We start from the raw sequence: 21,195 nt of genomic DNA on the forward strand, positions 1-21,195 counted from the left end.
GTTTGAGGAGATGCTGGCCCAAGTTTTCTCTGGCAGGCCATCAGCTGGGGGATTTGTGCGCTCTGAGCTCCGCTGTTGACGTAGACACGAGGTACAGCTATGTTTTAGGAAACATGCTCATTTCCATATAAATGAAGGAAGATTAAAATGAAAAATGTGGATGGATCACCCTTAAATTCCAGCTGCCATCACAAGGATGATGAAAATCTGCCTCTCAGGTTTATGTATTCACCCACCATGAAGTAGATATATGTTTATTCAGAGGTTCTTTCTGTGTTCATTTTTTTTGTGTGTATAATCTGTTTATTCACCATCAGCTAAGTATACATTATTTATTTGAGAGATCAAGTTTTTAGTTAGTGTATATTTCTCTACATTTGGACTTAATCTCTTAAGGGTTTAAGGATATTAAGAAAAAAATAGTTATTTTTCATGCTGGCAAAGGTAGGGCCTTGTACATGGGAGGCAAATGCTACACCACTGAGCGACATGCCTGTCCTTCTTCAACCCCCCCTCCCCCGCCCCCAGCACCCCCAGGAAAAATCAAATAGATGGTTTTCTTCTATTTATCTATTTATTTATTTATACTACTTCTGGGGCTTGAGATTGGGGCCTGGGCTTTATCCCTTAGTGTTCTACCACTTTAGCCACACCTCTATTTCTGGATTTTTGTTGTTTAATTGGAGATAAGAGCCTCACAGACCTTCCTGCCCTGGCTGGCTTCAAATGGAAATCCTCAGATCTTAGCCTCCTGAGGCACTAGGATTACAGGCGTGAGCCAGCATAGTTTTGTTATACAGTGGGGTGGCATTTCCATGCATGTACAAATTGTACCCATCAACATCACTGCCTTTCTCCATCCTCATATATCCACTTCCCCCATTTAAAATGATTTCAACTGATTTCATTGATTTATGCACAGAAAGTATTCTGCCCATACTCACTCTCTCCATTCACCCTACTATCCCCTGCTGGTACCTTGCTCCCCAGCAGAGTCTGTTTGATGCTCCTCTGTTTTGTTTTTTAGTGCATATTAATCGTGCCAAGGTGTCTCACCATGGGATTTCACCCATAACATATTTTAATCAGAATAACCCCATCTGTGGCCATAGCCTAAACCTTGAACTGCTCGATGAGGAAGTGACCATATAGCAAACCTCCTACAGCCCACCTCCGGTTCTGTTTCTACTCCCCTCTCTCCAGCCTTCCTGGTTCATGCCCAGCTGTGAATCTGCACTTTCATTCCTGCTCTGTGGCTTCGGATCCCTCTTCTACTTATCAAACTTCAGCCTCAATCCTTGTCTTTCCTGAAATTCTGATTCTTTCAAGCCTGAAAAACTTTCCCTCCCTGCTGGGATAGGCCAGCCCTGATCAACCTGTCATCTCCTTGGGACCTTCCTCCCATTCTCTGTAATAGTGCTTCCCATTACATTTACATGTGACTTATGTACCTGGCACATTGTAAGCTGCTTGCAGACAGCAAAGGTCTCATCTATCTATCACTTGTTACATTTATCTCTACATCTTGTGTACATTTGTCTTTTTTTTTGGGTCCGGTCGTGGGGCCTGAACTCTTGGCCTGGGCGCTGTCCCTCAGCTCTTCAGCTCAAGGCTAGTGCTCTACCACTTGAGCCACAGTGCCACTTTTGGCTTTTTTCTTTTTTCTTATGTGGTGCTGAGGAATCAAACTCAGGGCCTCAGGCATGCAAGGCAAGCATTCTACCACTGAGCCACCTTCCCAGCCCCTGTACATTTGTCTTGTACACAGGCAAGTACATAATGTGCAAATGGGCAAAAGTAGATTGTATCAAGTGATTTGCATGTGTGTGTGGGTGTGCGCGCGTGCGCGCGCACGCGCGTGTGCACTCCCCTGCCATTACTGGGTCTTGAACTCAGGGCCTGGGTTCTGTTCTTTACTTTTTTTGTTCAAGGCTAGCACTCCACCACTGGAATCACAGCTTCACTTCTGGTCTTTTTGGGTGGTGAATTGGAAATAAGAGTTTCATAGACTTTCCTGCTGTCTTTGAACCACATCCTAGGATTTCAGTCTCCTGAGTAGATAGGATTATGGGTGTGAACCACTGGGGTCTCGCTCCAAGTGATTTTTTTTCCAGTTGACCAGAATTAGAACTTTAGTGGTGGCCAGAGGTGATTTGGAAGTTTGATATAATCCCTTGTAGCTAGTAAGATTAGAAGGGCATGCTTGGAATATTTTTTTTCTTATTATTATATTCTGAACTCATTCCCCTCCTGGCGCACAAGTCATTCAGTAAAGATCTTATCTAATTTGTGGTAAGCGGATCACTTTGCTCATTTTGAAATAATTTTATTCCAACATTCCATATTTTAGTAATATTTTCATCTGGTAATTGCTAATAGTAATTGAATTTCTTGGCAAACAAGACCCAAAATTTTATGTAACCAAATTATTTTATCCTTTAAGATTTCTTTTATAATTTACTAAAAAATCCTATTTTTTAAACCTTATTATTTCTAGCTTCAAGAGAATAGTAAGCAGGAAATGTTGATTGTAAGTCAACATTTGTGTGTGTGTGTATGTATGTGTGTATGTGTGTGTGTGCATGTGCCCGCATGTGTGCATGGGCACATGTGCATGTGTCTATCATGGTCAGCTTTTTTTGCTCAAGGCTAGCACTCTACAACTTGAGCCAATGCTCTACTTCTGGCTTTTATTTGTGGATTAATTGGAGATAAGAATCTCATGGGCTTCCTTGCCAGGGCTGGCTTTGAAATGTGATTTCTGCCTCCTGAGTAATTAGAATTACTCAGTGGTATGAGCCACTGGTACCTGGCAATTTTTTTTTTTTTTTTGGATTATGCTGTCATTGCCAAGAAAGATCAGTTGCTTAACTGTAAGACTGATAAAATCTTAGAATTGGAGATTTCCATGATTCTAAATTGATTTTTGATGACTTAACTTTGCTTTGTATCTTTTATAACTACTTATTTCTCGTACCCTAACCTCTGTCCCTTAAAAAAAATTTTTTTTTGAGAATTGTGTAGAGAATGATGGAAGGGGTGCTATGGATCAAGATACATTATACCATAAACTGACATATTGAATGGAGACTTCTTTGTGAAACTCAAGAAAACATTTATTTTTGAGACAGAGTCTTTATGTTATTCAGTCCAGTCTTGACTGAGGCAGGTCTTCTTGCCTCAGCCTCAAAAGTGCTGGGATTATAGACATGTGCCCACTCATTTCTCATAGAAGTCGATTGTATAAAAAGTGGCACTTTGTGACTAGTGATATCTTAGTTCTTTCCTCAGCGTCAGGATGTTTACACTGCCTTTAGAGATTAGAAGTGTAGACATTTCTACTGAGCAAGAGTGCTATCTTGCTGTGTAGTTAATGATTGGGTCAAAATTTGAAGCAAACATGGTCTTTCAAAACATGTTCTCAATTAAATCTTTGACCATTTTTTTTTATCACTTTGTTTTTAAAGAGGATTTTCATTGTTGGTAACTGGGTCACAGACTGTGAAAGTTAAGCTGTCTTATTTGCCTCGGCTTTTTGGAGAAACATCTGAGGGAAGTCTAGGACATTGTCTACAAAGACTTATTACATTCAGATTACATGTTTAAAAACTATTTTGTATCTGTGGCTGGGGTGCCAGATAATTAAGGGTCTAATTTGATGTTTTGGCATTTGTGAGTGGAGTAGTTTGTGACAGGCAATTTAGGAAAGATTTTTTTTTTCTAGTGGAAGGGCACTGGTTGGGGGTGCCACGCTTGTCTGTGGCACTGTGGACACACCACTTAAATAAAGACAGATCCCTTATTTGAAGAAGGGAGAGCCATGTGAAAGGCTTTGATAGTGCTTAGAAGCTTATGATTTTTGTAATTAGTAATTACCACATTTTTCTATTTGCTATTTTTTCATGCCTAATTATAATTTTTGAAGATAATGAACTTATTTCATTGAATGTCTGCCTGTTTTTCCCTTTATACTGAAGGAACATATTTTTACCCCTCGTGAATTTTGTATAGGTAATGCTTTGAATTCCTGTTTTCACCAAGAGAAATAATGTAGAAGCGTTTTCCATATACTCTTTTTTTTTTTTTTTTGGGTCCGGTCGTGGGCCCTGAACTCTGGGCCTGGGCGCTATCCCTTAGCTCTTCAGCTCAAGGCTAGCGCTCTACCACTTGAGCCACAGTGCCACTTCTGGCTTTTTTCTTTTTGCTTATGTGGTGCTGAGGAATCGAACCCAGGGCCTCCTGCATGCAAGGCAAGCGCTCTACCACTGAGCCACCTTCCCAGCCCCTCCATATTCTCTTTAATTCAGAAATTCACTCAAATGAAAGAATTTCCCCAATAATACCTTTGTTTTTTTTCAGTTAATCAAACAAATTTTTCCTTTCCTTTTTTTCTTTGGTATGGGCCTTGGGGTTTGAACTCAGGATCTGGGTGCTGTCCCTGCGCTCCTTTTGGTCAAGGTTGATGCTTTACCGCTTGAGCAAAAGCAGCTTTTTCGGTGATTTAATTGGAGATAAGAGTCTCACAGCCTTTCCTGTCTAGGTTGGCTTCAAACTGTGATCCTCAGACCTCAGACTTCAGAGTAACTGATTACAGGCATGAGCCAACAGTACTTGGCTTATTTTTAGTTTTTTAAAAGTAAAATGTCATTGTTATTATTAAGTTGATGTACAGAAAGGTTGCTATTTCATAAGTCAGGTAATGAATACGATTAGTTTTGGACAATGTCACCCTTACCCTTGCTTTTCCCTGTCAAACCCTCCAGGGACACTTTGTTTTTAAAAATGCTTAAAAGATTCATGGTTATTTCTCCAGTACTAAGGATTGAATCCAGAGCCTTGAGTATGCTAAGCAAATGCTCAATCACTGTATCACTGAACTACATTCTGAGCCCCTTCCCCTTCTTTGTTTATATTGATGTTTTAATGCAGGATATTCTCTGTGCTCTCTCTTTTTGAGGCATGCACACAACTCTTTCATTTTGTTTTTCGTTCCTTTTGAGATTGTATCTCCAGCCTGGGCTGGGTTTGGACTGTGATCCTCCTGTCACACCTCTCTGTGGAGAGAGGCGTGCACTGCAGCAGGTGTGCAACCAACATAGCTAACTTGTTAACAAAGTGTCACTGATTATTTTACACAAGCTTGCCTCTAACTTGTCTCCTCATCTCCACCTTTGAGTACTGTAGATGAACACCAACACCTCTGTCCCTCAATTTCTTCTTTCTTCAAACATTTTGGTTGTCATTAAAAAGGTGGTGTACAGAGGGGTGATGTACAGTTACATAACTGAGGTAATGAGTACATTTCTTTTTGAACAGTGTTACCCCCTCCCTCATTTTCTTCTGCTTTCCCTCCCTCTCACTTCCCCTCCCCTCCTCCCCCCGCAAGTGGTAAAATTCATTCCAACCTAATATCTAGTGAGTATTGCTGTTGCATTGGTTCACCCTTTGTCCACTGTTTCTCTGATTCTCATTCCCTTTCCTGAATCAGATAAACTTATGTACAAGACAAAGAGTACCAAAATCAGAAACAGTGACCACAGGGAATAAATCAGAGGAGAAAAAAAAGGAAAGACAAAAGAAATAACTGAAAACAGTACACCAATAAAAGGAAAATAAAAATAAAAACAAGAAAAAAACAACTACAAAAAAACCCCATCGTGTTTCCATATTGTGGAGATCAGTTCAATTAGCATCGTTTTATATGGTCATATGTACATAGCTACTGGGGTATTATGAACCTCTGCTAAGACTATCGTAGGCATATATTAATTGTTACAAATGAGGGAAACCATGGAGCTTGTGTTTCTTTGGGTCTGGCTTATTTCACTTAATATGATATTTTCCAAGTCTCCATTTCCTTATGAATGGGGTGATGTCATTCTATCTAATGGAAGCATAGAATTCCTTTGTGTATGATAGATACCACATTTTCTTGATCCATTCATGTACTGAGGGACATCTGGGTTGATTCTATATCTTAGCTATGTTTAAATAATGCTGTGATGAACATAGTTGTGCTGGTAGCTTTACAGTGGCCTTGTTTGTGATCATTTGGATAAATAAATGCCCAGAAGTGGGATTGTTGGGTCAACGGGGAGCTCTATGTTTAGTCTTTTGAGGAACCATACTACTTTCCATAGTGGTTGAACAAGTTTACATTCCTACCAACAGTATAGTAGCATTCTCTCTTGACCACATTGCTGCCAGCATCTATTGTTATTTGTTTTCTTGACAATGGCCATTCTAACTAGGGTGAGGTGGAATCTCAATGTAGTTTTGCATTTCTTTTATGGCTGGAGATATTCAACATTTCTTCATGTGTCTATTGGCCATTTTTATTTCCTTTCCAGAGAAATCTCTCTTTAATTTTTTAGCCCACTTATTAATGGGGTTGTTGTTTTTTTGAGGATTTTTTTTGGTTTAATATTTGAGCTCATATATATATATGTATATGTATATATTCTTTATTTTGCTTATGTGGTGCTGAGGAATTGAACCCAGGGCCTCATGCATGCAAGGCAAGCACTCTACCACTGAGCCACCTTCCCAGTCTTTTAAGTATATTTTTGATATGAGGTCCTTGTCTGTTGCATAGCTAGTAAAGATCTTCTCCCAATCAGTAGGTCTTTTATTTATCTTGCTAGCTATGTCCTTTGCCATGCAGAAGCTCTGCACTTTAATGCAATCCCATTTATCCAGCCTTTCTTTGATTTCTTGTGCTTCTGGATCTTTATTTAGGAAGTTTCAATGTGTGCCAAGGAGCCCTTGTGTTTCCCCTATCCCTTCTTGTAATATTTTCAGGGTATCTGCTCTTACCTTGAGGTCTTTGATCCATTTGGAATTGATTCTGGTGCAGAGTGATGTATAAGGATTTAACTTCAATTTTCCACATGTGTTTGGCCAATTCTTCGCACACCATTTGTTGAATAGGCTATCTTTTCTTCCATCTGATGTTTTAGCTTCCTTATCAAAGACTAGGTGGCCATAGGTCTGTGGGATCATTTCTGGGTCTTCAATTCTATTCCATGGGTCCTCAGGCTTGTTTATGTGCCAGTACTAAGTTGTTGTTTTTTAAAATAACTATGGCTTTATAATAGAGTTTGAAGTTTGGTATTGATATTCCTCCAGCACTGTTCTTCCTGCTAAGGATTGTTTTTGCTATTTGGGGTCTTTTATTATTCCATATGAATTTTTGGATTGCTTCTTCTATTTCATTAAAGAACATTGTTGGGATATTGATGGGTATTGCATTGAATTTGTAGATAGCTTTTCACACTGTTGCCATTTTCATGATGCTAATCCTCCCATCCAGGAGCCTGGGAGGTTTTTCCACTTTCTTATATCTGCTTTAATTTTCTTTTTCAGGTTTTTAAAGTTTTTATCATAGAGGTCCTTTACCTCTTTGGTTTATTTGTATGTATTTTTTTTTTTGAAGCTATTACAAAAAGAGTTGCTTTCCTGAATTCAGCCTCACTCTTCTCATTGTTGGAATACAGAAAAGCTACTGATTTTTATGGGTTAATTTTATACCCTGCTACTTTGCCAGAGTTTCAGATAGCTCAAGTAACTTGGGAGAGGAGTCTGTAGGGTTCTTTAAATATATCATCGTGTCATCTGCAAAGGTGGAGAGTTTTACTTCTTTCCCTATTTAGATCCCCTTTATGTTTGTCTTTTGCCTTATTGTCCTGGTTAGGAATTCCAATACTATATTGAAAAGTATTGGAAAGAGCTGACATCCTTGTCCCATTCCTCGTTTTAGAGGAAATGTTTTCTAACTTTTTACCATGAAGTATAAAGCGAGGTGTGGGTTTGTGATGTGCAGCCTTTATTATATTGAGGAATGTTCCATGGATTCCTACATTCTCCAGAGCTTTCATCATAAAGAAGTGTTGGATCTTGTCAGATGCTTTTTCTGCATCCATGGAGATGATCATGTAGTACTTGTCCTTGCTCCTATTGATGTGTTTAAATTATGTTAATTGACTTGCATATATTGAACCAGTTTTACATCCCTGGGATGAATCCTGTTTGGTCATAGTATATGAGTTTTGTTTATTGGTTGTTGAAGTCAGTTGGCCAGAATTTTAGTGAGAAGTTTTGCATCAGTGTTACTGAAAGAAATGGGTCTATAGTTCTCTTTCTGTGGTGAGTCCTTATCTAGTTTTGGAATGAGGGTTATGCTTGCCTCATAGAATGAGTTTGGTTGTAATCTTTTGCTTTCACTTTCATTGAAGAGTTTGAGGAGTATTGGAATGAGTTCTCCTTTGAAAGCCTGTGCATCTTTCTGGTTCTGGGCTTTTCTTGGGTGGGAGGTCTTTTATTGCCATTTCTATTTCAATACTCAATATGAGTCTCTTTAGCTGTTTTAACTTTCTTGGTTTAGTTTCCGATTCTCAAATTCATTATTATTCGTTAAAGGTTTGCAAAATATTTCCTTATAATGTTCTGAATCTTGTTGATTTCTGTCATGATGTTCCCATTCACATCTCTGATTTTATTTATTTGGGTGTGTTCTCTCGCTTGGTCTCTGTCTCTCCCGTCAGATTTGCTAAGGAAGGTTTTTATTTGTTGTTAGTCTTTAGGGTATGGCATCATTCCAGGCTATTCTTGCTTCCATGGTCTCTGCTGGGAAATTTGTAGTTATTCTCATTGCTTTTTCTTTATAGGTGATTTTCTTCCTGAGAGCTTTAAGGATCCTTTCCTTAGTCTCTACTCATCCTGTGTAGATTACAATGTGAGGTGGGTGTCCTGTTATGGTCTGGTCTCTTTGGGGTTTTATAAGCTTCTTGTATCTGAATGGGCCTATCCTTTTGGATGTTCAGGATGCTAGGATTCTGTTAAATATATTTCCTGTTCCCTTACTTTTCTTCTGTAGACCCTCCTCAATACCTATTAGCCTTAAATTAGGCCTTCTGATGGTGTCTTCTAGCTCTTATAGGGATCTGTTTTGTTTCTTGGATTTGTTTTGAATATTTGTTCTTTACAAAATCTAGCTTCAATTTCAAAGATTCTAACTTGTGCATCGTCTAAGCCACTGTCAAGACTTTTTACTTTGTTTTTTATTTTCCTTTCTTCTAATTGTCAGTTTAGATGGCTTCAATTTTTTTGTGGAAGCTTTGTTTTAGATCTTGTATGGACTTTTTTACTTCCCTAATTTGGTTTTGAGTGCTTTCAAATCCTTTAGCTGAGTGGCTATACTTTCACTGGACTCCCTTTCCTTCTGTTGGAATTCCTTCAACTTTCTTTTTGTGGATTCCACGAATTCCTCTATTAATCTTTGGCTAGCCTCCTCATGCTTACACATAGCCATATGCAGGCTTTCAGTCTTTTTATTCAGTATGTTTACTAATAGTGTTTGTAGAGCATTTTGAGAACTATCATTGACTGCTCTTTTGCTTGAGGGAGTTGAGGGTCCTTTTCTTGCCATTTTTCTTCTGTGTCTATGGCTTGTTCTGCCCATTTGGAAATGAAATGCAAATGCAGCAGCACCCCAGAACATAATTTTAATACAAGAACCAAACCAACCCAGAGCCCTGTGGTTGTATAGACTTCAGAGTTTCACAAGCATTGATGGTATTTTTACTCTATTTCTCCTTTTCTTTGTTAGAGGCGGGGGTATTGTGATTCTGGAGTGAAGAGTATATATAATTATAATCATGAACAAGTCTGTTAAAGCAATATGACTTTGAATGATAACAAGATGGGCCACTTTGACACAGTCAGAATGGATATAGGTACAGTTTGCTCTGAGACAAACAACTAGGGATCAACAGACTAAAGAAAATGGAGTTAAGAACCAGAAATAAATGAAAATGGGTTAAGGTAAAATTAAAAAAAGCTGAAGAAATATAATGAAAAAAAGGAGCAGAAAATAAGCATAAAGGAATGTAGAAATGAAAGGAACAGAGATAGAAAATTAAGACCTAACTTCAGAGAAAAAGAAAAATAAATGAAAAAATTAAAGAAATATATGTATAAAATAATATTAAAATCTTAGAAATACTAAGATTGAGAAATAGAAAATCAAGTAATCAAAACATAGCCTGAATTAATTATGCACACAAGGAAGGAGCCTAGTAATTACCATAGGCTGTATATCTAGGAATAAACAACAGCAATGAAGAAGAAACAAAATGAGCAGAAAAGAGACAAAAAAAGAATGATAAAAATAATAGAAATAAAAGTAAAAATTAGAAAAAGAATTCTTCAATTTGTTTGGGGGACCTTGTGTCTTCCCATTGTCTACTACCCACTCTCCTGTTAAGAGTCTTTAATTTTCTTGTGGTGGTCAGTTTTCTTTGTGGCTTAATTGGCTTCTCAAATCAGTTTGCTTGAGTGGGCAAAAAAAAAGTTCTGCCTTATAAACTTGGAGTTTTGTGTTCCCTTCCAGCCTAATAGTGGAAGAAGTGATCTGCTTTGTGTACAGTGTGGAGAGGAGGTGGCTGGTTTCTGTCAGTTTGCATCTCTGCCAGTGAGCTCCAGGGTGGATGCAGTTGTGGCCTGTCTGGGGTCAGTTCCTTTTCCCAGAGGGGCTAGCTCCTGACACTCTTTTGGTCCAGCCTGGAACTGCTCTTGGTTTTTATGGCCTATGCAGGGTTTTTTTTTTTTTTCCAGTGAGATTATTTTAGACTTTTAGTTTTTTAATTCCTGTAGCTGGCTTAGCTGCAGGATGAGTCCTATATGACTGGAATGTCTTTGTTCACTGCAGCGGGCCAGGCAGCCTCACTTGGTGCCTACCAGGTACAGCTGACCCTCCATGGGAGGACCTTCCTCCACCTGGGCAGAGCTACCTTTCCCTGGGTGGAGCTTCCTCTCATTGGTCAGATTCCTTTGCCCTGTTGAAAAGTGGTGCTGTTATCACTTCCTCTCAGACCCCTGTTACCTGCTAGCTGCTCTGGCTAGCTCTATGCCAGTATGAAGGATGGCTTTCTTCTCTGGTGGTGGTGGTGGTGGGGGCGGTGGGCGGTGGTGGGCGCAGGTTCTTTCCTGAAGCTATTCTCTGGGACTGAGGATGGCTTCTGTGGGGTGCTCATGCGTTCCCTTGGTGTTTTGGACTGGTGGTGATCTGCTCTGTCTGTGGTCAGCAGGATGTGGTTCTCCACTGCTAGTCATCAGGTTTGTGCTGGGGGTCTGCGCTCTCCGGGCTGGGACCATGCTGGCCGGAGCTCAGATCCGACTTGGTAAGCGACGGCCTGTAAGTTTCCTCTCTGGCCAGAATTGCTGTGCAATAGCGGCTCAGTTGGTGACTCTCTGGGCACAGACTGTTTCCAAGTTCTAGCGCTCTGGCTTCTCAGAGCCAGCCGTGTAGGTTCCTTGTTGACCTTCCCCTCTTCCCCAGAATCCCAGCTCATTCCGAGGTAGGATTTTTCTTCTCAATTTGAACAGTACTGTTATTGTTTTACAGGACATATTTTTGTGGTATTGTTTCTTGTAGCTGGCATTAATGCAGCTCAGTGTTATAGTGGATGTGGATGGTGTGTGTCGTGTTTTCTATGAGATTTTCTATGCTGTGAAGGGTTCCGGTCACGATACTCTTTAGAATGTAGCAGTATCACTGGGTTAGCTAGACCATTGGCTGCACAACTCAACGCTGTCCCCACGGGGTGCTGCCCCTCAGGACTGTGTGTGCCTGTGCCAGGGTGAGCTCGGGAAGTACTTGAAGCAGTGCCAGGAGCACGCACGTCCAATGTGACAGGTAATGCTTACCTAGCACCTCTGTCTTGAGCAGCTAAGTCAGAGTACAATGACTGCTGATTCCAGGGCAATTGTGACCGTGCCATTATCTACCAGTGATTTCCCAAACCTAGTGTTTAATGAATGCTTGCTGCTGGTGGTATTTGATAGAAGATCTAATTATCCTCAGTGGTTCAGGAAGCCATGAGGATATATATTACTTTTTTTTTTTTTTTGCCCATAGTGGGGCTTGAACTCAGAATCTCAAAGCTTGAGCTTTTTTGCTCAAGGCTGGCACTCTACCTCTTGCGTCACAGTTCCACTTCTGGCTTTTTGGTGGTTAATTGGAGATCATCTCACAGACCTTCCTGCCCATGCTGCCCTTGAACTGTGCTCTTTCTCAGCCACCTGAGTAGGTGGGATTACAGGTGTGAGCCCCTGGTACCTTGCTCATAGTATTTTAAGGAATTCTTTCCCTTAGAATGATTTAAGTGAGGAAAGTACACCCTAACCCAGATGAAAGAACTGAAACATAGAATCAGATCTGAAGCTATGTTGTTGCTGTTATTTCAGAAGACAACTACTTTTTTGTTACATTGTATTTTCTTTAGGTGGTTGTCCAGAGGAATTGCCATTCAACAAAACAGTTTAGGAATACAAGTCATTTTAGTGGGTGCCACCCCTTTTGCCTTACTGTATTTTTGTTATTCTTTTTAATTTAAGTAGTTACATAGTTATTTTTGTTCTTTTGTTTTGCTGTTGCCTTTTTTTAACAGTTCTAAATGCTAAGTTTAATTTTTTATGCTAAAATAACATTAACAGTGATTTAATTTAACATTAGGCATACAAGAGCATCATTTTTGGGCTGGGAAGGTGGTTCAGTGGTAGAGTGCTTGCCTTGCATTCATGAGGCCCTGGGTTCGATTCCTCAGTACCACATAAGCAGAAAAAGCCGGAAGTGGTGCTGTGGCTCAAGTGGTAGAGCACTAGCCTTGAGCTGAAGAGCTGAGGGACAGTGCCCAGGCCCAGAGTTCAAGACCCATGACTGACAAAAAAACCCGAACAATCCAAAAAACAAAACATCATTTTCTTTTAAGAAGACGTCCAGCTATTATATTTTTCTGTTGGTAAATTGCAAATAAGTATCTCATGGACTTTCCTGCCTGGGCTGGCTTCAAATTTCAATCCTCAGATCTCAGCCTCCTGAGTACTTAAGATTATAGGCATGAACCACTGGCACCTGTATTTAATCAATGTTTTCTAATCATATATGTTTGGTCTTGCTTGAACTCACATTTTCTTTAATTTTTCTCTCCAATTGGTTTGCTCCAGGTCTCCTGCCCTGAAGGATTTAGAATAAGAGAGGTAGAGTTCATAGGACAAGAGCACAAACAGTCCTTTTTAACCAGTACTCTCTGCAGTTTACATTTGGAGGACTGTTGTTGTAATGGTAACTGTAAGTAAACCTTCTGAATTTGAAAGCTTGGAACTTGGCATCTTTTGAAACCAGAAAAATAGTGCTGCTCTCAATTGGAAGCAGATTTGGATCAAGAGGTCTAGAATTGATGTTGGACCAATGACAGGCTTGTCAGCCCTGTGGGATCTCTGCAGTCATAATGACACTTTTGAGTTGTATCTAATTGGGCTGAAATGAGTAGGTCTTTGTACTCACCCCCTGATCCATCTCTGCATGGGACCCTGGGCAGCTGCTAACGCAGACCCTGACAGGATGGACTGCCTGGGGCCTGCCGTCCAGCAGCTTTCTCAGCCATGAGAGATCCTCACAAAGGCAAAGTTTTGGCTTCTGACATCACAGGTTTTGCCCCAGGCCATAAATTGTGACTTGCTGGATCACTTAGTCCAGTTTCTTCATTCTGTAACATCACATAATAAGTAGCCTAATTCAGGATGCTAATGTATGGTGGATTAGATTTGAACAAGGGCAACACTCTAGGAGTTAATTGTACTTACCTTTAATAATGATGTGATGGTGATCTTCATTTATTCAAGGCTACCTTATTGAAATTATCTATTGAATTATAATTAATATAATTTTAGTAATTTTTAACATTCTAAGAAGTATACCAGTATTTGAGATTAATTTGTATGGCCATCCTACTTAGAAATGTTTGAGAATATTTTTTTGCCTGCGTAGTCTTTATTTTTCTTACTTGCTTATCGAATGAATGGAATATTCTATTTTCTGTTTTTATTTATATATTTAAGGCAGAGTGATCTTCTGGATTAGCTTTGTCTTTTGGCTTCAGTCAGCCTATAACTTAACACTTTTCATCTTTATCAGAATTTTTGGCAGCCCACTTAAAAATGTTGTAAGATCACAACACATTCCAGAAAGTCTGTGAGGAAAATTATGATGATATATGAGGAATGATTATTCTTCTCCCCACTTTAAATTTGTATCTCTAATGATTTTTATGTCCCTAACTTTTTTTTGGGGGGGGGGTCCAGTCATGGGGCCTGAACTCTGGGCCTGAGTGCTGTCCCTCAGCTCTTCAGCTCAAGGCTAGCGCTCTACCACTTGAGCCACAGCACCACTTCCGGCTTTTTTCTTTTTGCTTATGTGGTGCTGAGGAATCGAACCCAGCACCTCAAGCTCTCTACCACTGAGCCACCTTCCCAGCCCTCCTAACTTATTTTGTATCATAGCCACAAATGTTTATGTCGTTAATCTTTCTGCTCAAATAATCTGGAGCATGAATTATTTCCTTGATTAATTTGATCAGCTTTTAATTTGTGCCAGAATTTCACTGTGCTGCCCAGTCTGCCCTTAAACTTGCCATCCTCATCCGTTCCCTCCTGGGTACTGAGATTTACAGGTGTAGGCTTCTTCTGTACATGGTAGCACTTGGTTTGATCTTTTTTATTTTTTATTTTATTTTCTTGTGCCAATCCAGGGGCTTGAACTCAGGGCCTGGGTGCTGAGTTGTTTTTTTTTTTTTTTTCCCTCAAGGTTTGAACTGTACTACTTGAGTCACAGCTCCACTTCCAGCTTTTTGCTGATTAATTGGAAAGAAAAGTTAGATTTATCTGCTTGGCTGGCTTTAAAACTTGATTATGAAATCTTAACCTCCTGAGTAGCGAGGAGAACAGGCATGAGCCACTAGTGCCTGGCTTTCCATATTGGTTCTTAAGAGCTATGGGTTTCCATGCCTTGTCATTGTTTCTGTCATGTCTGATGGCCTTCCATTTATATTCAGCTTACATTTCATGTCTCTCTGCTTGGGGAAATCCAGTTACAAATTCATACCTTTGTCTAAATCTTAGTGTCACTGGAGCTGAAAGTCACTGATTCAAAATCTGCCTGTATGCTCACAGGCCTCACAGTTTAACCTAGTAACCTCCAATATCCACTCTTGTTGGTTATCCAGGCAGGTTCCTACTCCATTCTCTATTCTGGGTGACTCTTTTATACTCCCCTCTCTTCCCTCCCCTCCCTTCCTCTTCCCTTTCTTTCTTAGGTCATGGGAGTTGAACTCAGGGCCTGTGACTGTTCTGAGCTTTTCTGCTTAAGGCTAGCACTCTACCACTTTGAGCCACAGCTTCATTCCTGGTTTTCTAGCAGTTAATTAGAGATAAGAGTCTCACAGACTTTTTGCCTGGGCTGGCTTTGAACCACAATCCTCAGATCTCAGCCTCAGGCATGAGCTACCAGCACCCCACTTCTTGAATACTTTTTTGTTTTGTTTTGTTTTTTTTTAAAAATTTCATTGTCAGGGCTGGGAAGGTGGCTCAGTGGTAGAGTGCTTGCCTTGCATGCATGAGGCCCTGGGTTCGATTCCTCAGCACCACATAAGCAGAAAAAAAAAGCAGGAAGTGGTGCTGTGGCTCAAGTGGTAGAGTGCTAGCCTTGAGCTGAAGAGCTGAAGGTCAGTGCCCAGGCCCAGAGTTCAGGCCCCACGACCAGACTCTTCCCCCCCAAAAAAAAATTATTGTCAAGGTGATATGTAGAGGGGTTATAGTTACATAAGTAAGGTAGTGATTACATTTCTTGTCTAACTTGTTAACACTTTGCTCATTTTCTCCCTCTTTTCCTCCCCCCAGCCTCCCCCTCCCCAAGTTGTACAGATCATTATTTTCATTCAAATGTCTTGTCTTGTCCCATCTTCACTCTGCTAATAATGTAGTTGTGTGGGGTAGGTACATAGCTCAGTGGTAGAGCATGGACCTAGCATGCATAAACTCAGTGCCTAGGTTCATCCTAAGCACCACAAAGCAGAAAAACCTAGCTTTACCTTGGATTGGAAATACCACTGAGTGAGTGAGACGCTCTCACCCTACAGGTGTCCAGGGCTGGCCCTCATGCTCCTCTGCTCCCTTGTGTGTGTGCCCACCAACCTCTCCACACTTGGCTTGGGGTACCCTGTTACTGGCTTGCACACCTGCAGTCCTTATCTTTATTACTTATCTCAAAACAATGAATTTCCCTTTCTCCCTGATCATTCCCATCACCCTGCAAATAATGCTGTTTTCCCCATTCTTTTTTTTTTTTTTTTTGGCGGTTATGGGGCTTGAACTCTGGGCCTGGGTGCTGTCCCTGAGCTTTTCAGCTCAGGGGTAGCAAGCACTCTACCACTTTGAGCCACAGCCCAACTTCTGGTTTTCTGGTTGTTTATTGGAGATATGAGTCTCATGGACTTTCTTGCCCAGGCTGGCTTTGAACCACGATCCTCAGATCTCAGCCTCCTGAGTAGCTGGTGTGAGCCACCAGTGCCCAGCTCATGTTCTCATGTTTTTCTCATTTAAAGCAAGAAAATCTCTCTAGATTCCTGACTTCCTTTCCAGGTAGCGGTTTCTCCCATTCTCTTCTTTGTGGCACAATTTCTCCATGTACTTGTGATTGCTTATTGCTCCCATTTGAAATCCCTGACGTTAAGCTCTTACTTGCTCCTGCTCTGCCCTCACTGGGCCTTCAGTGATGAGATGCTTAGCTCTCAGCTCCCTACAGCAATGGCTGACATGCATCAGTCATTTGCTTCTCCAAACACTTCTTCATCTGTCTCCAGGACAGAACCTTCTTTTATTTTTTCCCAAACTCTTGGCTCTTCTTTTCCATTTCAAGGTATTAATATGGTATCTGGGACCAGCCTTACCTATCTGCTTTTCTCCGTATGTCCTTTATAAACTTGCTAAGTATCTTATCTCATGTCATTAAATGCTGGTGTGTGTGTGTGTGTGTGTGTGTGTGTGTGTACATGTACCCATTATGAGGGTTGAACATGGGGCCTCGAACTCTTGTTTGGCTCATTTTGCTCACAACTGGTGCTCTGTCATCAGAGTCATCTCTCCAGTTCTAGCTTTTTGCTGGTTGTTGGAAATAAAGAGTCTCTCAGATTAGACTACCTGGGCTGGCTTTGAACCTCAGTCCTTAAATCTTAGCCTCCTGAGTAGCTAGGATTACAGGTATGAACTCCCATCTGTATATTAAAATGTGGCCTTATGGTAAAGCTTATATATTCCTCAGTCTTATTACTGGCAAAACACCTGACACAAAGTCACTGCAGAGTTACATTCCTGAATTTCTCTATCCAACATGCTTTTTCTGTAGTTACAATTTTTTTCCCCCTCAGTTATTGGTAACTCTGTCCTTTGAGTTATTCAGGCCAAAAGCCTTTGAATCACTTTTAGCATTGCTGACTCATGCGCCTCATCCATTTTATCAGTAACCCCTCTGGTCCATTTTTAGACTGCATCCAGAGTCCCACACATTCTCTCCACCCCCTCTGCTATTACGCATCATCGTCTCACACTGGGGACATTACAGGATCCTGTGATCAATCTTGCTGTGCCCTCATTGTTATTTACAGGTCAAGCACAAAATGCCATTAGAGGGATTCAGTGGAAATGAGGCTCAGAGAATGGCATGACTTTGCTCCATGGCTTCCTGTTTCTCTCACCATCTGCCTTCTGACTCATGCTCACAGGAAAAGTCAATGTTTACCAGGGGTCTGCAAGGCTTCAGCTGATCACGGCTGCCACCTCATCTATTTTCTTGACTCTCTTTGCGTGTGCGTGCGTGCGTGTGTGTGCATGTGCATGTGTGCAGATGTGTACATGTACCACTATCCAGCCTTGAACTCATGGCCTCACACTTCACTTGTCTTTTTTGCTCAAGGCTGATGTTCTACCATGCGAACCACACCTCCAGTTCTGGCTCTTTCTGGTTCATTGGAGGTTAAGAATCTTGCAGATATTTCTGCCCAGGCTGGCTTAGAATGGAGGTCCTCAGATCTCTATCTCGTATGAATGGGAGGCAGCCAGGAGTATGGAAGAAGGCCGCATGTTTGGTGAAGATGGTTCAGGCATTTCAGGAGTGTGGATTCTATTCGAGGCAGCTGTGAATAGTGCTCATGTTCTACCGTGGGATTGTTAATGAGTTTGGTGGAGTCGTCGACTTTCAAAAATTACCAGGTACCTTGTAGGACTTACTATGCCAATAAAGGAAAACTTTTCTGGTTGTTTGGGTCTCACACTTTGCAGTCTTTAAACCTCTTCTCTATTTTCAAAAAATCCCCCACAAAACCCCCAACAAACTAACCCAAACCAAGAAACACACAAATTGTTGAGATTGGATTTATGTTCTGTACATGGTCGATGAATGTCTGTACATGGATTTGAGGTTTTAGATATTGGGAACAGCATCCTGTGTTATGACTATTATGTCACACTTGTTTTCTGCTATGTTTTTCTCTCTGTTAACAGTGCTGAGGTGTTAAGAAATTTCCCACTCTATTATGGATTTGGCCCTTTCTCCCCTTGGTTAGTTAACTTTTCCCTTCATCTGGAGTGCATGGTCTGATGTACTTAAAATTAGGATTGCTATATATGTCCTTTTTCTGAGCTAAACTCTTGAACAGGATGAATTCTACCTCTTTATATCTAGCAATGCCTTTTACTGTTTTTTGTTTTGTTTTGTTTTTGGTCTGTGATCAGGACTCTGTACCTGATGCTTTTTCTCATTGGCTAGAGCTATCCCTACAGAGCCTTGCCTCCAGCTCCAGTGCTTTTTACCTTAAAGTCAGTTTGTCTGCTATGCATTCCACCTTCCTCTTCCCCTTCCCCTTCCTTCTGTGTGACAGTGCTAAGGCTGGATGCTGTTTCTTTTTTCTCTCAAGGCTGGTGCTCTACCATTTGAGCCACTGCTTTTAGCTTTTTTTTCTGGTTAATTGGAGATAAAAATCTTTCAGTATTTCTGGGCTGGCTTTAAACGATGATCCTTAGATTTCAGTCAACTGAAAAGTTAGAATTACAACTGTGAGCCACTGGCACCCAGTTAGGATTCTCTCTCCCTCTCTCTTTCTCTCTTTACATTTTTATATTTAAAGCTGGGTGCCAGTGGCTCATGCCTGTCATCCTAGCTACTCAGGAGGCTGAGATCTGAGGATCATGGTTCAACGAGCCTGGGCATTAAAGTCTGTGAGACTCATCTCCTATGAACCACCAGAAAACCAGAAGTGGCGCTGGTACTCAAGTGGTAGAGAGCCAGCCTTGAGCTGAAGAGCTGAGGGACAGCGCCCAGGCCCAGAGTTCAAGCCCCATGACCCCCCCCCCCAAATTAATTTTTTTCCATGTCACCATGTTTTCTTTTAAGAAATTGTACTTTGCTTCCCCCCCCCCATTTTGGTGGTACTGGGGTTTGAACTCAGGACCCTGGGCTTGCTGGACACACTTTGCTGTTTTTTTTTTTTTTTTTGGGTCCGGTCGTGGGCCTGAACTCTGGGCCTGGGTTCAGCTCAAGGCTAGCGCTCTACCACTTGAGCCCCAGCGCCACTTCGGCTTTTTTCTTTTTGCTTATGTGGTGCTGAGGAATCAAACCCAGGGCCTCTGGCATGCAAGGCAAGCACTCTACCACTGAGCCACCTTCCCAGCCCCACTTTGCTTTCTTTAATCCCAGTGTCACAGCGTTTCTTTTTATTGCACTGTTCAGATTACTTCTATTTAATAAATTACTTAATAGGAATTGACCATCACATTATTTATCACCCATTTCTTCTATGTTCTGTATTTCTCCTTATTAGTAGTTACATTCTCTCCCTTGCCATATTAAAGTTGCTTTCTTTTCTTTTCTTTTTTTTTTAAAGGAAAGGATAGAGTCTTTAACACCCCGCTGTGTGAACAAGGAATCGTTGGGTTCGGGATTGGCATCGCGGTGGCTGGTGCCACTGCCATTGCGGAGATCCAGTTTGCAGATTATATTTTCCCTGCTTTTGATCAGGTGAGCGCCTCCCGCCCTCCTGTCAGCCGCGGGGCGTGGCCTGGGCGTGGCCTGGGCATGGCCTGGGCGTGGCATGTCGTGGGCATGGCTGGGGCTGCCCTGGACGTGGCCTGGGCATGGTGTGTCCTGGGCGTGGCATGTCATGGGCGTGGCTGGGGCTGTCCTGGGCGGGGCGTGGGCGGGGCCTGGGCATGGTGTGTCCTTGGCATGGCATGTCGTGGGCGTGGCTGGGGATGTCCTGGGCGGGGTCTGGGTGGGGCCTGCCCTGGGCAGGGCCGGGCTCCCCACTCACCCTTCTCTCCCCGCAGATCGTGAACGAAGCCGCCAAGTACCGCTACCGCTCGGGGGATCTCTTCAACTGCGGGCGCCTCACCATCCGCGCGCCGTGGGGCTGCGTGGGCCACGGCGCGCTCTACCACTCGCAGTGCCCCGAGGCCTTCTTCGCCCACTGTCCCGGAATCAAGGTAACCCCGCCTGCCGGCCGCGCTCCGTGCTGCCAGGCTGGGCCACCCTACGCAGTCAGAAAGGGAGAAGAGCATTGCTTTTGAAATCCAACACCGGTGCTAGGTTTTCCAGAAGGTTCTGGAGCTTGATGCTGGTTGGTAATGAACTCCATAGACTTGGAGGGCAGATAGGATCGTGACCACCGTGGGTTTGTCTTTCCACGCTTTCAAGGCTCCACAGTGGGGTTTTCTCACGTAACTGATTCTGGAGTGCTTTTTAATACATTTCCTGTTTGGTCCATATTTTCCACAAAGCCAGAGGGAAGGATAGGAGTTTTGCTTGTAGTCCTTTTTATTCTTTAGTACTGGGATTTGAACTCAGAGCTTTGGGCTTGGTACACAGATACTCTACCACCTGAGCCACTCCCTTAGCCCTTTTTGTATTCCTTTTTGTTTTGGCACTTGGACCTAACTGGCCTGGACTGCGATCCTCCTATTCCTGACTAGTTGGGATGATAAGTGCAGGACTCCACATCCAGCTACTGGTTGAGAGGGGTCTGTGAGCATTTTTTCCAGGCTGGTCTTGAACTGAGATCACCCCAGTCTTCATCAGCTAGAGTTACAGGCATGAGTGCTCACACCCATGCATTCTTCTTTTCTAAATAGACTGGGAGAAGGCTGTTCGTTGTCTAGATTTTCAGGTTTTTTGATATTAAAGATATTTTGAAGGTATTATTATTATTATTATTATTTTTTGGTTCCGGTCGTGGGGCCTGAACTCTGGGCCTGGGTGCTGTCCCTCAGCTCTTCAGCTCAAGGCTAGCGCTCTACCACTTGAGCCACAGC

General features: G+C 41.9%; 1 protein-coding gene across 1 annotated transcript in view; it reads left to right on the plus strand.

Moving 5' to 3' along the window:
* Bckdhb (branched chain keto acid dehydrogenase E1, beta polypeptide) overlaps positions 1-21,195 on the plus strand; it is a 168,314-nt gene that overhangs the window by 19,375 nt on the left and 127,744 nt on the right. Inside the window, exons 3-4 of the mRNA XM_013032267.1 lie at positions 19,773-19,906; positions 20,215-20,370. Coding sequence (XP_012887721.1) covers positions 19,773-19,906; positions 20,215-20,370 — 290 coding nt within the window. The remainder of the gene's footprint in view (positions 1-19,772; positions 19,907-20,214; positions 20,371-21,195) is intronic.

This window comes from Dipodomys ordii, unplaced genomic scaffold (genome assembly GCF_000151885.1).
Source record: "Dipodomys ordii isolate 6190 unplaced genomic scaffold, Dord_2.0 Scaffold152, whole genome shotgun sequence".
Taxonomy (NCBI): domain Eukaryota; kingdom Metazoa; phylum Chordata; class Mammalia; order Rodentia; family Heteromyidae; genus Dipodomys; species Dipodomys ordii.